Source organism: Mycetomoellerius zeteki, unplaced genomic scaffold (genome assembly GCF_001594055.1).
Source record: "Mycetomoellerius zeteki isolate Tzet28-1 unplaced genomic scaffold, Tzet1.0 scaffold79, whole genome shotgun sequence".
Lineage (NCBI taxonomy): Eukaryota > Metazoa > Arthropoda > Insecta > Hymenoptera > Formicidae > Mycetomoellerius > Mycetomoellerius zeteki.
The window spans coordinates 918,410-936,959 of record NW_017257819.1 but is presented as its reverse complement, the minus strand read 5'-3'; the positions used below and the strand labels follow the sequence as shown (position 1 = coordinate 936,959).

The following is an 18,550-nucleotide window of genomic DNA, read 5'->3' as shown; positions in this document are numbered from 1 at the left end:
AGAAAAAGTTTGTGAACAGAGGCTAGCATGTAATACTATCCACGGCTATAAAAAAAACATACAATTCAGCAGTTTGAAGAGCAAAATCTATGAATTTGGATATATTAATTTTTTCTCCATAATTGCCTGCAAAAGAATTGAAAAACTAATCAAGTATGAAGTTTTTATTTAAACCTGTAATTTTTGCTGATAGTTCTGGATTGTCAAAGAACTTTCTTGCTGTGCTGCCATCATTGGTGATGTCTTTTTTGTTTCACATATACAGGGTGTCCCATTTTAATATTCCACCCCAAATAACTTTTATTTTTGATCTTAGAAAAAAATGTTTCAGACAAAAGTTGTATGGCTTTGAGGGGGACGTAAAATGGTGTCGTTAGTTTGACCTTGAATAGTTGTTTGAAGGTCACGTGAAGGTTATCTTCAATTTCTTAAATGGAAACCCTTATTTTTCATTGCATATTCTTGTAACTTATCTTGAGAGCTTTCCAAAACACTATAATAAAATATTTTTTCATCACGTACTTTTTTTAGTTTACACTAAAAATTCATTTTAACGTAAAAATGAAAATAAGATGTACAACTTCCAATGGCCTTGATTTTGATAAATGTTATCCAGTTCATGGTTCTAAAGGCAGTAGGTTTGTCGTGTCGCATGCTCCAACATGTTCCAATATGCTCCTACTTCTAACGCGCTTGATAGAGCTTGCTTTCCAGCAAGGACATAGTTAGATACTGTGGCTACATTAGCTACGTTTACACCGTGCGCTTAGTCCGCGACCTATACGATAGATGTCTTTGTTTAACTTACAGGATAAACAAGGACATCTATTGTATAGGCCGCGGCCTAAATGCACGGTGTAAACGTAGCCTGTATAACACAGTGAGTCGTTTTTTATCCTTGTTGTTTGCCAACGTTAAACAAGGATGAAACGACTCACTGGGTGCATTCAGCGGACTCAACAGTTGAGTGAGCGCTCGCTGTTATTGGTGTATTCTTTTAGATCATCCAATCATAATTTTAGATCTAGAAGAATACGTCAATAGCAGCGAACGCTCACTCAACTGTTGAGTCCGCTGAATGCAGCCCATGTGTTACACAGTGTCTAAGGCCCGTATTCATAGTCAGACCTTGTACTTAAGGCTTCCTTAAATTTATCTTTAGATGCTCAGTAGCCAATGAAATAATTCGTAGAGCATCTAAAGATAAATTTAAGGAAGCCTTAAATATAAGGCCTGACTATGAATACGGGCATAAGTGTGTCCTTACTGGAAAGCAAGTTGAATGAGTAGGATCTATGGTAGGAGCATGTTAGAGCATGTTGGAGCTTGCATCGCATGCTCCAACATGTTCCTATATGCTCCTACCATAGTTCTTATGGCGCGGTCCCATGGTGCGGAACGTATACGCAATGCGGAATTGGCGGAACGAAGCATTCCGTCAATTGCGCTCCGTCGATATGTCTTTTAAACCAATCACGAGCGTTCCGCCAATTCCTTATTGCGTCAATTCGCATCATGGAACCGCACCATTAAGGTTTAAGGGCGAGTTCACACCTTGACGGAAAAGCAGCCAATCAGAACTCGCACTGGTAGTCGACAATTTCAATTACAGTCGAGCATTCCCCTGTAATTCGACTGTAACAGGGGAATGCTCGACTGTAGTTGATTGGTTCTTGCATTCTGACCCGGATCGAACCATCGGTGGAAACTAGGCCAATGTAGAACCAGCTTTAAGTATGCCGTGAGCTGCAGGAAACGTACGCGATGACCAATAAGGAGCCAGGCGCATGGTGTATCTGGCTCCTTATTGGTCACCGCATACATGGAGTCCCAGCTTTAAATGTTCCATGTAAAGGTACCTTTAGCCGGCGCGTTTCATGAGATTTGTCCATTCGCCTTCTTTGTGTTACGCGATTCATGGAAGTGCGTGTACTGTGCCGCTGACAATGAGCTGCGGCGGTGACTGTGATAAGTGATCCTAAGTGATCCGTATAAACCCATCTTCATCGCTGAACGCGAGCAGTGGCAGTGGAGAAAGCTCGCACGTCGGTTGCTGTAAGAGCACATCTCTTGATGACTCGCGCTTTACGTGAGCCGCAAGCAAGTCGGAGCTCGCAATTATGTTTGATGTACCGCAGAAGTTCTACGAGCTGTGTCGCCTTTGTTTATCCCTGGATGGTGTCAAGTATTCCATATTCAAGGAGGCGGGCACTCAGCAGAATTTCGCCGAGAAGATATCGGCGTGTCTGTCAATCACAGTGAGTGCGTTGTTGTTCGCGATTAATCCGCATTTTATTGCGATGCGACCATCTGTGCTATATACTCTCTCGACGCGGCCGTATACCGTGTATGCGTCTTTCCGTTTGCGTCGTTCTCATCGTCGCCGTGATATTGCCCTCTCTCTCTTTCTCTCTCGCCCCTCTTCCCTTCTCCCCCTACCCCCCTCCCCCCTCTCCTTTCCGTCGCTCGCTCACTCACTCAGCTTTAGAGACGCTCTCGCGTGCGCGCGCACTCCACTGCAAGACTCGGAGTCGCTCCTATTAGCTGTTTCTTTCTAGCGCGTACGCTTACGTTCGCGATCGCGCTCGCGCTTGGCCGACTTGGCCCGACTGCGTCACTGCACGAGTGTGTGTATGTGCGCGTGCCACGAGAGAAAGTTTGGCAAGAGATGTGTCGGCGAGATAAGCCGACAAGCAGCAACGGCATTTAAAATGGCAGTGATAAGCCCCCCGCGCGAGCATGGCAAGCGAAGCTATAGCCACGCGAGTCATAGAGCGGCCGGTAGGGCGGAGGGGAGGGGGCGAGTGGCGGAAGAAAGAGGAGGAGGTTGCGGCTCCTTATTTGGGTGGCCTGTTATCATGTTTCACACAGTTTCATGCGCGAGTGCCGTTGTCACGCCGCGCGTTATCCGGACTGATCCTTTAACGTCTTTAATTTATCGGAGGCGTCCATTTGGACGCCGACGCCGTTCAAGAGACACGATCTCGATTAAATGTATTTGCGAACGTGATTTTTTATCGTAAAACTTGTACGAGATTGTCCTCCCGTTCGTAATTTTTACATAAGCGAAAATTGGCGAGAAGTATAAAGACGCCTGATATTTTATTTGGTAGAATGTTGTCTTGAAAATTTAAATTAAACAGATTTCTGGTAATTTGATCTTATTATTAGACATTAGTGAATTTTTATTGTAAAGTTAATAATTAATTAGCTAAAATATTTACTACGAAATAAATTAGTAACCAATAATAAATGATTTATTAAGACCATATATGTGAATACACAAGTAAGAGTTTAAAGCCTATAACGGTCGAAGCTGGATTTTTAATGCTTAAATAATTCAATATGAATTATATATATATACTATATATGTACATGCATATATATCATATTTGTAGTCATTCGAACTGCGTGCCGAATTGGTTTTCAGGACTTATAATCGTAATTAAACTACTGTAATGATATCACAAATTAAATTAAATTGACAATTTTTTGCAATAAATTTATTTACAGTTTTTTCAGCACATTAACATTTTTCTAATATGATGCCTGATTGAGCATCAAATTATTAAAAATTGCTTGTCAATTTAATTTCATTTGTGATATTATTACAGTAGTTTAATTACATTTATAAGTTCGGAAAACTAATTCGGCAGTTTGAATGACTACAAATGATATATCTGCATGTACATATATAATATATATATATTCACATTGAATTATTTAAGCATTAAAGATCCAATTTCGATCGTTATAGACTTTAAATTAATAACTTTTGTTATATATTTCAATATATTGCGTATTCTCAGTTTTATATCTCTGTAGCAAAGGTTTTATTATCTATATTAAAATTAATTTTGAATGCATTGTAATTAAGACTTTTAAAATATACTTACTGCTTTTTATCTATAGTATGTAATTTGTTACATAATTTATTTTGATAGGTAAAAGATGATGACTCCTTACCGCCGATTATTTGCCAGCAATGCGTATGTAAGTTGGATATGCTGGACAACTTTCGCGAAGTATCGCAAAAATCTGATGTCTTACTCAAACAGTACCTGGATTATACCAAGCAACAGTCGTCTCGTGACGAGCTGGTATTGAATTTGAATTGTTTGTGAGATTAAGTGATAAATTATACACCGTTTTGTTAAATTGAATATATATCTAGAAGAGAGACAAAAGTAAATTTATGCCTTTTTTCTTCACATTTTTAGAAAGAGTCTTTCTCCACTGCCAAAGTAGCGGGCGAGAGCCCCCTGCAATCGTTCCTCGAGTTGAATAGGATGTTGTTCAACGAGGAGCCTAACTCCGAGCCGGCCAGCATTAATCAAAACATAATACCTCAAACTCAAACGCATCATCTAGAGTTGCAGAACAGTGATATGCAAGAACATAATATTAAGTGCGAGCCAGACGATGACAACAGTTCCAATAGTTCCGATCCTGAACGACTAGAGATTGAAGATCGTGACGAACAGGAGATTGAAGGCGAGGCAAATGGTTATGACATGACCGTTAGTAAGAGGATTAGAGTTGAGAGTAACTACGATGGTTCCGAGTCCAACACAGCAAATTGCAGTCCAGTTAACAGAATGGACACACCAGAGAGCAACTGTTCTGACGCTCCTATTGATCAAGAAACGACGAAGTTATGGCAAGCTTTAGCCAAGTAAGTAAGTTGTTCGGAAAATATTTGTTCACTTGATACCTAGTTGGTAGCTAAGGTGTACAAATGTATTCCTTATGAGTTGCTTATAGATAAGATAAGCAACATATATTTGATTTTAGAGTCAATATTGAAAGCATTGTTATTTTAATCCATTATAAGTTACATCTTTAAAACGCTTGATTAGTCGTGGCTATTGGATCATCACGTCATAGTAAAAGATATGTAAAGTGAAAATAGGCTATATATATATATATATATATGCATGTGCATTGAGTAAGGCACTTTACATGCCTTTTACTATTTACTAACTATCAGGGGAGGGAACAAGGATATCTTTGGCTTATTTTTACAAATGTTTTAAAGCGATTTTATTATTTTGTTTTATCCAAATGCTTTCTCTCTCTCTCTCTCTATTTGTAAATGTAAAAAACTTCAACGTGTTATTTCTCGCTTATGATGTCACATTCTTATATGCCTGCAGCTACTAATCAGAAGCCTTAGGATGCGTCGACTTTGTATATTCACACGCTGTAAGCATCATTTTATCCTTGTTATTTATCAAATATTAAACAAGGACAAATGATGCTTACAAGCGCTGTGAACGCCAAAGCAAACGCATCCTTAATGTATAACAGTATTTCATACTCTCACATTATTGTGAAATTGTGAAATGATAAATTAAGTTACTTGAATAAGCTAGCAAAATTTTATCACTGAATTTACTTATTAAAGTAGAGTCTGATTAATCATTATAATTACTATTAACAAATAAAAATTTAAACTAATAAATTTATTTTTGTTATTCAAATTTCGATTGATAAATCATTTTAATCTGATCCAATTATTACCTTGGGAGTTATTTTATTAAATCTGGCGATAAAATTGTGATTAAAGGTATCGCCATAATAATTATCTTGTATATAAACTTTTGTTTATAATTATAAGTCATGACTGAAACTGATAATAAATACTATAAGCAGATAGATATTTAAAATCGGTAAAGGAGTAAAGTTACACAATTACACACATCTATTTGCATTTTGTTAACGTAGCAACAGAAGCTTGGAAATTACGCGAACCAATGGTGATAAACTGAACAATGGATTTACTGGCGAAGCTACCACTTTATTGCGTTCTTTGATCAACAATAGACAGATCGGTATTACTACTATTGATTCGGACAAGATATCCTCGCAAATCAGATTTTATAGGGATACTCAAGGGACAGCTACGGAGCGTATGTTGGCTGATTTTCCTGTGCTTGGCAATCGTACTAATATAGGAAGCTTAGAAAATAAGGTAAGTGAGAATTTATCACGAAGTTAAACATTTCTATATGAAAAAATAAAAATAGAAGTCAAGACAGTACAGATAGATAGAAGGAAAAAGAAAGAAATTTGTGAATTCGATATTTGATAAATAGAAAAAGAAAGAAAAATTTGCAAATGTTTGTATTTGAATCGTTTCGGTGATTCTTTTGCGTGCATCTGTAATACCTCATCCTTATACCTGATCCTAAGCAGACAAAACATTTTTTGAAAATGTTTCGCCAAATACGAACATCTGTACATTTGTAAATAGAAAGAAAAGGCTCAGGTACAATGCTGGGAAAAACTCAGGTCATCGGTTGAACCGTCGGTCGGGCCATTGGCCGATCGGGAAATTCTTTTAAGCCTATTCAGAACATATTCCAGGTAGAATTCCGTAAATAAGAAATAATCGGGAGTCTCTTGGAGTTTTATTCGCTTCTTATTAACGGATATCGAACTGAAAATATATGGGAAAGGTTCTACCTATTAATTGTAAGACAAATATTTAAAACAATTTCTTTTAATCATCTTTTATCCTTTTATTGATTTTATATTTTCTCTTTTATATCTAATTTCGATTAATAAGTCTGGCGATAAAGTTATGATAAAAAAAATAAATAGGTTTTTTCTTGTTAATTTATATACTCTGACAAAATAGAAAATTCATATACACGTATATTCATATGTATATAAGTGTATACAGGGTATCTTACTATACAATACTTTCATAGCGTATTCTAGATATAAAGTAGAGTAAAAAATCCTAATACGAAAATATCAAGACTATGATAGTTTTTGTTTTGATACTGCATTCACAGTTAATATTGAATTTTTGTGTTGCACAACTAATTATTAACAGCATTAGACTGCGTTCGGAAACATCACTCGAGTGCTCTCGTGTATCATTTTATCTTTATTTAACATTGGGTGAACAACAAGGATAAAACGATACACGGGGGTACTTGATGTTTCCGGACGCAGCATTAGTAATCATTGTTATTGAAATTATTAAATCTAATATTTGAATAAAAGTTTCATATTTAAAAAACGACACACACACACACACACACATGAACAATAATTATAAAATTTTATTTATTTTTTTAACATTTTTTATGCTTTAAGACGAATAATATCGTGTTCATTATTAATTAATTCTAGTGTAATCGTATATTAATGAATCAAAAAAGTAGAATTAAACAGTCCATATATTTTTCAACAATTTAAATTTTTTATTAAAATCGCAAATCTTGACTTATTAAAATTATACAATTTTATTCCTTTTAGGAGTTGGGAACTCGGAAAAAAATATATGCGAAAAAGGGAAATAATAATTGAACAGTCTTCGCAAATCTTTTTTTTTAGAAGCGAAGACTATATTGTTTTTTGTAAAGGAGTTTTAAATTTAATGATTTTCTGTAGTTGAAGTAATGTAAGGTAATAAAATATTTAAATCTTTATTAAAATGAATAAAATAATTTGCTTGTGTAACATAGAATTTGTTGATATTAATTTTCTCAATTTTAATATGTTTTTAATGTTATTATAATCTAATATGAATATTTGAAACTTTTACATAAAAGAAAAAAATTTTAAAGTTCAGACTGCATATTTTTTATGTTGACTTAATCTAACGTTCTGCATTAAAAAGATTAAAATTGCATAAGATAAATTTATGAAGATTGTTTAATTATTATTTTCCCTTTTTACACATGTATTCTTTCTCAAGTTTATAACTCTTGGGAGAAGTAAAATTGTGTAATTTTAATTAATCAAGATTTGCAATTTTAATAGAAATTTAATAGAAATTTAAATTGTTGAAAAAATATTGGCGATTTTTAATCTTTGATTTATTAATAAATGATTACACGATAATTAATTAATAATTACACGATATTATTCGTTTTAAAACATAAAAAATGTTATAGTAACAATAAATTCAATTTTATGATTATATATTTTTCGTGTTATTTTTCAGTGTGTGAAACTTGTGTGTTAGATTTAACAATAATTGCTAATGCTGCTAATAATCAGTTGTATAGTAAAAAAATTCAATATTAACTGTGAATGCAATAGGGTAGAGCGGGGCTATTCCATCATTTTCAATCTTAAGGTGGTTCTTTAATAAAGTGCCTAAAATTTGGGGTGCCTCACCAGGATCCACCCAAAATTATAAATATCTGCATAATTTGAATAAAATATTAAAACTACGTCTATATCTTAATGAAATATTATGGAACATACGATAGTAAATCAAGAGCTACATCTCCATCGAACGAAAACAAGATGAAATTATGTTTACTTTTCGAAGTTAAATTTATATGCACGTAAATATCTTTCCAGAATGGCCGTTGACCTATTACTTTTTTGTGACCATTAAAATCGTAATTTTTTAAACTATTATAATCTCGTTTTTGAGAAAATGGTAAGATTTGTGTGCAGTTAGTCAAAGTAACATCTGTGAGCCTCATCTGTCACTAAGTTATATGGTTACATTTTCAACATTTTTTTTCCTCTTTCATCGTTAACCTACCATAGATAATTTTGCACACGTCAATTTCGGTACTTCAACTTCTATATAAAAAAATTAGACATTTCTACAGTAACTCGATTTACTAAAGACCACCTTAAAGTTAAATAAAATTTACGGCAACAAACAATATCTTTTTGCAGTAACGTGCTTATAATTATCTTACACAATCATGATTACTTTTTGAGAGCACAAGTATGGTCTTTAAATGTTCAATATACGTTGCTCAGAAATATAGATAATATGAGAAATGGACGAAATAGTCTCTATGGACTTTAGCGTGCGGATTATTATAAAAAAAATGTTTAAAATATTAAAAACATTGAACAAGCATGTTTTAAACAGTTTAAAATATGTCTAAAACATGGTTTTTACCAACTATGCATAAGAAAGATTCCATTGCTTTGGTCAAAATTAATCTATTTTCAGGAAATGGAAATAACTTGTAACGAATGTTACAGTTATAAGTTATTTTTTTTGGTAACTTAAAGGTAACTGCGTTATTATTTATATTTTTTTGGTAACGGTAATGAATTTTACAATTACTTTTACCGTTACTTTTTGTACTTTGAATCTATTTATGACATAATTTTTGTTTATTCAATCTTTAGTCTTTAAATAGTAGTCATAATTTGTTCTGATTTCAAGACCGTTTTAATGTCTTAAGATGTTAATAGGCTTTTGTCATTAGTTTTTATTTATTATTAAATTTAAGATTAAATTGTTTTTAAAAAGAGAAATTTATTTTTATCATATTAATTATATGTTACAGTCTTCTTTCCTTCCCTTTTTCTTTCTTCCTTTCTTGAGTTGTTAAAACATGATGGATTAATAAAAAATGACTGTTTCGTGTCTTGATTACTAGATCTCTAAAGATCAAATGTTAAGATTTGCTTTGACCAACAATAGTAACTTTTCTCTTATATGATTTATTCTCATTGATTAAATTTTATTTATAGTTGATATGACATTAAAAAGGTATGAAATATAAATCTGAAAAAAAATTTTGAAAAGATGTAATGAAAATAACAAAATAGTGTTATATCCAGTCTGTACAGAGTGCTTCGATAGACAGTAATCCGTCTAGCCCTGCCAGTATTGGTCGCAAGGAGATGGCGACGACAACAAAAGGTCGTAGAAAACAGAGCTATCCTAGTAAAGCTCCAGCAAGTCCGGACATTATCGCCAGTTACCAACACGATCATAGCAATGAAGAGCAAGCACATGATTTTACCACATGGTCGAGCAAGATAAAGAATAAGGTATTTTCCCCTTATGCGATTGGCCTGTTATTCATCGGCCTAATGTTATCACTTGTTCACAATAATTGATTGGTTGTTTTAGATGGACGATCAGAAACAGTTTGATCAGCAAAGTGGTAATGTAACAAAAAAGGTCGATATGTCTTGTACAAATTGCGGCACCATGACAACAACTATCTGGAGAAGAAATATGAAGGGCGAGATGGTGTGCAACGCTTGCGGGTTATATTATAAGCTTCACGGTGTTAATCGTCCGGTTACTATGCGAAGAGACACCATACATACGCGTAGACGTAGACCCAAAGGCGAGAAATCAACGAGGCATAGAAGTAAAAGAGATTCTTAGCGATTTGGCATTTAGTATTGTTTTTTGCAACTGCTGAAAAATACGTATACATTATAAAAAAAGAATTAAAATGTTTTATAATAATGTTACATGTAGTAATGATAATATCAAACAGCTTGAACGAAAAATTTAGCGTGGAGCGCATACGCTTCCATATGGAACGTGTTAACTTGACAAATCTTGGATTTTTAATGGATTGAAAAAGCAGTGGTTCTTTACAGTACTACATTCAATTAATTTTTTTAGCATTTATTTATGACACTTTAAAAAGAAATCAAGACTATATCTCTCAATCTTGAAAATTACATTGAACACTAATTTTCGATATCTCAGATACCAGCGAATCTATTGCTGTTCTAACTTATTTTGTTATGAATTTTAATTTACGTATGAGTCAGCAATCTCGACATATTCTCGACATTTGTAACTTCAAATAGTTTTATTAAGCATCATGTATTATTAGAATATTAGTGGTCTCAATTTTCTTGAAAAATATGTCTTCTACGATAGAGCGGAAACAATCCATTCTTATGAAATTATTAACATTTTTAGAAAAAGGAGACACTGTCTTAGCCTCTCCGTCAATAAGAGAACAAATGGATGCTGAGAGTGCGGATATGCTAAATGCTCTTCGACAACAAATTCATCCTCAATTGATGATGCATGCGGCGTTGACGCCTACGCGCATACCCGGTGGCCATCCGCCTCCGTCAGTTGCTTACTCATTACCTTTATCTAGTTACATGATTCATGTAAGTTATTCTCTATCATATGCTCATATATTTAAATAAGAAATGTTCTTATATTCGCATTAACGTATCTAATAAGGATTAGAGTTAAAAAGGTTAAATATTTATATTTTATATTTAACTTAAAACTTTATTTGAGTATTCCCTATCTCTATAATTTGTATTTTTTTTATTCCAAGTGTTTTTTTGATATTGTCAAGCACAATTTAAATAATTTTTTTTAGCCACACATGAAAACTGAAGAGCGTGTTCAACGACACTTGTCCGTGGATGAGGATGCAGACGAGGGTGATGAGGAGAATGTTTCCGATGTCCCTCTCAATTTGGTGGCAACTTCACTCTCGGAGGAAACTCATTAAGAAAAACCTGGTTGGTTGCTGAGGTATGCTTTCTCGACGGCACCGTTTGTTCGGTTTATCCTCGATGGATTTTTAATATCCCTCTTGGCAGACCTCTCTCAATGTTTTTCCCCAAGAAATAATTTGTACTGGGAACTGTAACGATGTTCCGTAGAGAACCGTAAGGTTCACGCTGCGACGTAATACGCACGATGAAATGAAATGATATTAATTACTCAGTATTAATTATTCAAGATGTACATATATAAATATACACATATACGCGGATACATATACAAATACATACACATGCACATATACACACACATATACAAACATAGATAAAAACACGTAAAAAGTACGCATATGAGAAAATATTTTTATATAAAATTTTATATGTGCTCGCCCGTTGTACATAAACATGCCACGGGTCCAACCGTGGTGCCGCTCGGAAGTGCTTGTCGTTGTCGTCATCGTCCTGTTTCACATTATATGTATCTTTTCGATTCGTTGCTTATGACGACAGTGATAGCAACAGCATTTCCAACGGCATATCTGCAACATCGTTAATGGCTTTCGACATTTAATTGTATTACGTTCCAAATTTTAAGGTCCTTTCGAAAACTCTTATACGTTGCGCAATGAATGTTGGATTTTTCACTTTATTTTAATGGAATTAAGACGAAAGTACTACTTCACATGATATCAAATATATCGAACAAAATTTTTAAATATAATAGTATATTTTATAGGTATAATCTCAATAAATTGAGAAAAAAAATTTGAATCCTTAACATTAATTGTATTATTCACTTGATTATTAATTTTTTTAATATATCAGAATAGAAATGAATAATTGGCAATGATTAATTATTTAATTATAATTCAATTAAAATTTTATAGTAAATTCTATAGAAAAACTTTATTAACCTATTGAATGCCACATTTCTTATTCGCTTGTTTCTCTGGCGACATCAGAATGAAATCTTCATTATTAAAGTCATAGCTTGATAAAATGTTATATAATATAATTAAATTATGGAAAATTATCATGCTTATTACATTTTTTACTTTAGACTATTATTTTAATATATTAATTATATTTACAGAATTATATACAAATATTTTTTATGAATTTGATACATTTTTTTTTAATTTAATAGTGTTGATCAACACCGGTCACCGGTGATTAGCATGGCATTCAATGTGTTAATTAGAATAATATTTATGATAATTTCTTATAATGAATAATATATTTATCGAAATAGGAAAATTAAAAATCACTTAATTAACAAAATAGAGTATATGTGCCTAGACTGAATTGTGAACAAGAAAAAATTTTACTAAAAATAAATATTGAGTAATCGTATACGAGAAATTAATTGAGATAAATTACATATAAACTCTTTGAAAAAAAAAAAACAAAAAAGATTGATAAACACTGTTAGCAAAATTAATTAATTGTATTTTATTTTAATTAGATGTAATTACATTTAGTTTTATAACTTGAAACAAGTTATTATAGTAGACATTTCTTCTTATATAAGTTGCAATGATTATATCGCAACTCTTTAGTTTTGATATTGCTAGTTTTGATAATTATAATTTAATGTTATTATAATTTCTTTTTCACAAGGAATTCTAAACTTTACAATTTAATGTTATTTATTTTCCGATTAAAGGATTATAGAAACTCGATGAAAAATCCCACATTTTGTATGCAACATTACAGATTCGTCCAAAGACGAAAAATTTGAGTAATTGACAATAAAAGATATTAGAAAAAGATTGGCGCAATAGGGGACACTTTGGGGCCTGAATAAAAAGCAAAATGCTAGCAATTATCTCATAATATAACGTGCCTCCTCTCGTCTTCGTTGCTTAGAGGTGGTACTCGTGGAGCCTTAAATTAGAGATCTGTAGATGCTATTGTATTACGAGACTGCTGGAACTGTGCGCGAAGATTAATATTTCTAAATTTCCACCCTCTCGAAAAAGACTTGTACTTAATCTTGGATCGATACTCACATGCAATTATCTAAGTTAAGACTCTGAAAGCAATAAGAAACACGGCGTGACGTATATACCATCGTTGTCGTCATCACGGATACTCAGTTGTGCGCTCTCTTTTCCTCCCTTTCTATCTATCTCGACAGTGAGCGAGAGACAAGTGAGAACTTAAGAAAGTAATACTTAGATAACGTTTACTTATATGCCGTATACATTAAAAGTAACAAATTTTATGGCTCCACTGCTGCTGCGTAGTCACTTTAGAACCAGAATGAAAGGAGCTTTGCTTTATAACAATAACAGAAATTTAATAGATCTTTATCTACCTCCTGTATACATTTATATGTCATTTTTAATATGCATAAAGGACTTTGCACCAACCTTACAGAAATTGACTTTCTGTCGAATTGGCTAAATTTTGGATACGTTTGTTATCATTCTGAGCAAATGTCTCCATGGGATCAACTTCCTTCTATGGCTAATCTCTGCTGCGTTACAAGTCCTGCAAGGTTCAGATTCAAGCTGTTCTTTAAAGATTGTATTTCCTTATATTATTGATATTTATATCATTATTGATGGATGTACAATATAATAGTTATATACATGTACATATATAATGTATGTGTACCGGGTATGCGATTTTAAATGACGAAATGTCAAAATATCTTTTAAACAGTGCATTTTAGTGAAAAATGTTTCAGATGAAAGGGGAATGTATTTTGGTTATGTTGTTTTTTTTTCCAAGTGAGAGGCCCAAAAAGATTTTTGCCTTTTTAAATAAAATTATATGATTTTTCGAAAAATTAATAGCTTTTGAGTGATTTTATTCTGACACATCTTGAAATGTTAAATATCTCTTGAATTATTAACGTTTTTGTACTATTAACTTTTAATCGTACCTTAATACTTTTATACACAAAATTTTGAGATGAAATAAAATGACACACCCGATATATACATAAGTATATATACACAAATATACATTTATATATGTATATACCTATTATATATCTATCTATCAATAATGATACAACATTAATAATACACGAAAACTTAATTTTTAAAGAATGGCTTAAATTTCTGAACCTTCCAGGATTTGTAGCGCAAAAACTAGCTATATGAGAAATTTGTCCCATGGAGACATTTGTTTAGAATGATGAAAACTGCAATATATCCATAATGTAGCCAATTCGATAGAAAGTCAATTTCCACAAGGTTGGTGCGAGGTCCTTTGTTAAAGTTGAGGTGGATTTGAATAAAAGTTTAATTTCAGTTCTTTAATCATCGGGATAGATGAGATGAAAACAATTATATGCAATATTTAGAGGCTATAGCTTAAATTCTATAGTGAAAATCGTACGTCTCGATTGTATTTTCAAGATACCGGATGTTTTAATTTCTTTTTTTTTTATTCCAATTTGAGTCCGTGCGCGTAATAAAATAACAAAAGCATAAAGGGCCGGGGTCTCCGCCCTCCGCCATTTCTCCAGAATTGTATAGCTAACGCGTCAAGAAACGGGTGTTAAGCGATCTTATAGCGCATAATACTATGGCCAGTGCATCTACTCATGATATCGTAATATTTAACGTGTCGTATACCTAATCAACATTGCCAAAAATAGATTTAGTCTACGTACGTAGGATAGTTAGCACGTACACAGAAAAATTTAACAGTCTTCTACACTTTCCACCCTCCCACATCACTGTCTTTCTTTATTTCCTTTTTTCTTGTCTTTTTTCTTTTGCTCTTCTCCGCGTGTACATACATATATATTTCGTCGTCTTTCTTTTTTTCCAAAATCATAGGATCTTGTTTCCTCCTAATTCTTTTCCTTTATTGCGGAGACCCTCGGAATGTTCTTGTATGATTTCGAAAATAGCTCGCAGCAGCTCGCGGAGTATCTTAACGTTAGTTATTAAAGGTCAAAGAGTCTTATAAACAAACACTTTTCCCACTAGGAATATCGTTCTTTTCGCCTATGAATTGATTCAAGTCGGTTCACAAAGATATGTATAATTTACAAGATGAATGCAAAATTGGAAGTGAAGAGTTTTAAAAACTTAATTTATAAATATATTTAATTTAAAAAATCAGAAAAATGTGTTGAAAAATTCTACTACAAAGTTTTCACAGGTTTTTATTTATTTATTTTCTTCCTAAAGAACATTAATTAATAAAGAACATTAATTACTAAAGAACATAATTTTCAAAATATATGAAAGAACGTTTTTGAATATTGGGGGAATATTCTCTGCGTACGTGCGTTGAGAGAGAGTAGAGTTCGGAAGTTCTTTAAATATGTCATAAAAATTACCTTTCGCATTGAGTGTTTCCGTATAATTTATTAAAGTCAATTATTAGTATATATTTTCCACATTAATAATTTCATTAAAATTTAAGATTTCTAATATATATCGGCTTTGTGGTACAAAAATGTTTTATATAGAGGAGAAGGTGGTATTATGGCACTCCAATTACATTTTACACAATAACTTTGTTAACAATCAATATTTAAGTTTAAAACTTGACAATTATATTCATTAAAATGTCGTTGAATCAAGATTCTGGACTTAAAATTACGAAATATTTATTACTTAGGATACTATTAATAAAAATGTAGCGACATTGCATGATGACTTTAACAAAGGAAGTTTCACAGCTGTTCGGAACCGATCTGATTCTCCATGAAATATGTTGTTAAACACGAAAATCTAAGAGAGACACGTACTTTTTTTATACGTGCCCTTCAATGTTGTGAAGAAAAAAATTTTAATTTTTTTAACAAATTTAACAATTTAACTTAACATTGAAGTACTCTTGAAACCGTACTTTTGTTTAAAAAAATTTTTCTATTTTTTATATTTCCGACGATATTCGCTTCGAAAGAAAAATACCATTTCTTTTCAAAGGGGTGTTTCACCCCTTAAACATGAGTTAGGACACGTATAAAAAAATTACGTGTCTCTTAGATTTTTGTGTTTAACAACATATTTCATGGAGAATCAGATCGGTTCCGGACAGTTGTGAAACTTCCCTTGTAAGAAAAAAATGGGTGGTAATATGGCCTTCCATACAAATAGCTTTAAAATATTAGTTTTGTTTAGAAAACAGTATTTGGTTACAAAATTAACAAAAAAGTAAAACATTTTAAAATGTATGCAAATGAATGTATATACATTTAATGCATATAAAAAATTAATTTTTTATATGCATTTAAGTTGCTCAGTACTAAAAATCTCATTGTCAGTACTAAAAATAGTACACGTCATATAAACTATAGATTAACAGTAGAACTACAATCGATTATCAAATAATTATTTTGATATGAAAACCTCAAAAAAAAGGTCGTGAGTAATCAATATCCATAGAAGGCTACATTAGCAAAATGCCATGGTATTGTTTAAATTTGCATAACTCAAAATATATATAGTCAGATAAAATATTAAATAGCAAATAACATGTTCAAAAATACATATATTCGTGTGATAATAGTGTGCTCAAGTTTAAGAAAATTAAGGGGAAGTAAGTGTAATTAAATGCTAAAGTGTACCTCAGAAACGTTTCGAAATACTTGAAAATAAAAATGCGTTATAATAAGTGCTGGTTATTGAGTATTAGTAATATTAGCCTCATGGTGTAACGGCGAGCTACTGAACTAATAAATCCATAAGTAATCATTAGGATTCGCTATATAATAGCGGAGATATTAATTAGCGGAGGCCACAATATATACATTGGCCATAATACCATATTCTCCTCTATTAATAACAATGTTATAAAGAAAAATCATTTTTCTTAATATCATCGTTTTTGTGCAAATTTTTAAACTTTTTCAATTTTTTACTTCCACTGCACCGCTTTATACGGAAGCGAAAAGTTTAATTTACTTATTGTACTACATTTATATAGTATTTCAAATAATACCATTTTTTTAATCTATTATTTTTTCAATATGCGATTATATATATGTATTGGTATACATATATACATATATAAATATGTAAATATATATACAAGATGTGACAACCCAACCATATCACTCTTTTCTCTCGGAAATGAATGGTAGTCGGAAATTAGGCAAAAAATTTTCATCCTCAAAACCGTATGAAGTTTATGATAGCATTTTGATTTTCCGGAAACTATCGAAAGTATGGTAAACTTGGGTCACGAGTCTGAAATTTTAAATTGGAATATAGGTCAAGTAGGATATTCTTGGAATTTTTTAACAACAAATAACTTTTGCTTAAACCTTTATGTTACCTATGGTTTTCGAGAAAAATAAAGAAATGTCAGATTATGTGTCATCTATTATCCGGATATAAAAAATTATTGGGGATTTAAATTAAAATTTTCAACCAATTCTTATGTTACGAATAGGATGATGGTATTTGTACTTTTAGAAATAAAGAGAAGGAGGAAAAATGTAACAAACTTTTAATTGAAACATAGTGAGTAAGATCTATCATTGAATAGTCCTATTGAAAAGAAACATCTTTAAATAAGTAATTTTTAATATTTTTTATCCAGTGATATAAAAGGTCTTGTCTATGTTGTAATTACAAATTTAAGAGTTTGCTACATTTTCCTCATTTCTTTTTATTCCTAAAAATATAAATACCACTATTCCATTTATAACATAGAGTTTGGTAAAAAATTTAATTTAAATCCTTGATAATTTTTAGGGTTTGAATAGACACAGATAATATAGATAGATATTATGATAGAATAGATAATCTGACATTTCCTTATTTTTCTCGAAAATTGTAAATAATATAAAAAAGTTTAAGCAAAAGTTGTTTGTTTTTAAGACCTATCCAACAATATTCTATTCAATCTATGTTCCGGTTAAAAATTTCATACATATTTGTTCTAGGTTTATTCTATTTGCGAGAGTTCCCGAAAAATCAAAACGTCATTCGGTTTATATAGGTTTTTGTAATGAAAATTTTGTGCCAAACTTTCGACTACTATTCATTTCCAGGAGAAGAGTGATGCGAATGTTTTATACTCTGTACACACACACGCGTACACACACGCACACCACACACACACACACGCACGCACACACACACACACACACACACACACACACACATATGTGTATGCACACCACCGCACTTTATAGTTCGGAAACGCTTGCTATATATATATCCTAGATGGCACAAAATACTAAAAGTAATGAAAAGAAGTTTCTTGTGTTTGAAAATCATACGGGATAGAATAAAAGGTGTAGCATTATGAGAAATTTTACTCATATTCTAATAAACACCAAAATATTTTTTTTGTAATCGAATCCCCAAAGGGGACTATGATGAAAGATAATGACTCT

At 32.1% G+C, this 18,550-nt stretch overlaps 1 protein-coding gene across 1 annotated transcript; it reads left to right on the top strand.

Annotated features, from left to right (window-relative positions):
* The first annotated feature begins 1,865 nt into the window (after positions 1 to 1,865).
* LOC108729708 (uncharacterized) lies at positions 1,866 to 11,490 on the top strand. The gene is made up of 8 exons (XM_018458917.1): positions 1,866 to 2,258; positions 3,945 to 4,100; positions 4,221 to 4,675; positions 5,728 to 5,974; positions 9,565 to 9,777; positions 9,860 to 10,106; positions 10,676 to 10,875; positions 11,097 to 11,490. Exons 1-8 carry the CDS (start codon positions 2,121 to 2,123, stop codon positions 11,229 to 11,231), a joined length of 1,791 nt encoding a protein of 596 aa, XP_018314419.1. The 5' UTR covers positions 1,866 to 2,120; the 3' UTR covers positions 11,232 to 11,490.
* The last annotated feature ends 7,060 nt before the right edge of the window (positions 11,491 to 18,550 follow it).

What these genes read in the sequence shown, in the direction of transcription:
- LOC108729708 (XM_018458917.1), top strand. Translation starts at nt 2,121, where the DNA reads ATGTTTGATGTACCGCAGAAGTTCTACGAGCTGTGTCGCCTTTGTTTA. An exon ending in CGGCGTGTCTGTCAATCACA is followed by an intron (nt 2,259 to 3,944) that starts GTGAGTGCGTTG and finishes TTATTTTGATAG; the next exon opens with GTAAAAGATGATGACTCCTT. An exon ending in AGTCGTCTCGTGACGAGCTG is followed by an intron (nt 4,101 to 4,220) that starts GTATTGAATTTG and finishes TCACATTTTTAG; the next exon opens with AAAGAGTCTTTCTCCACTGC.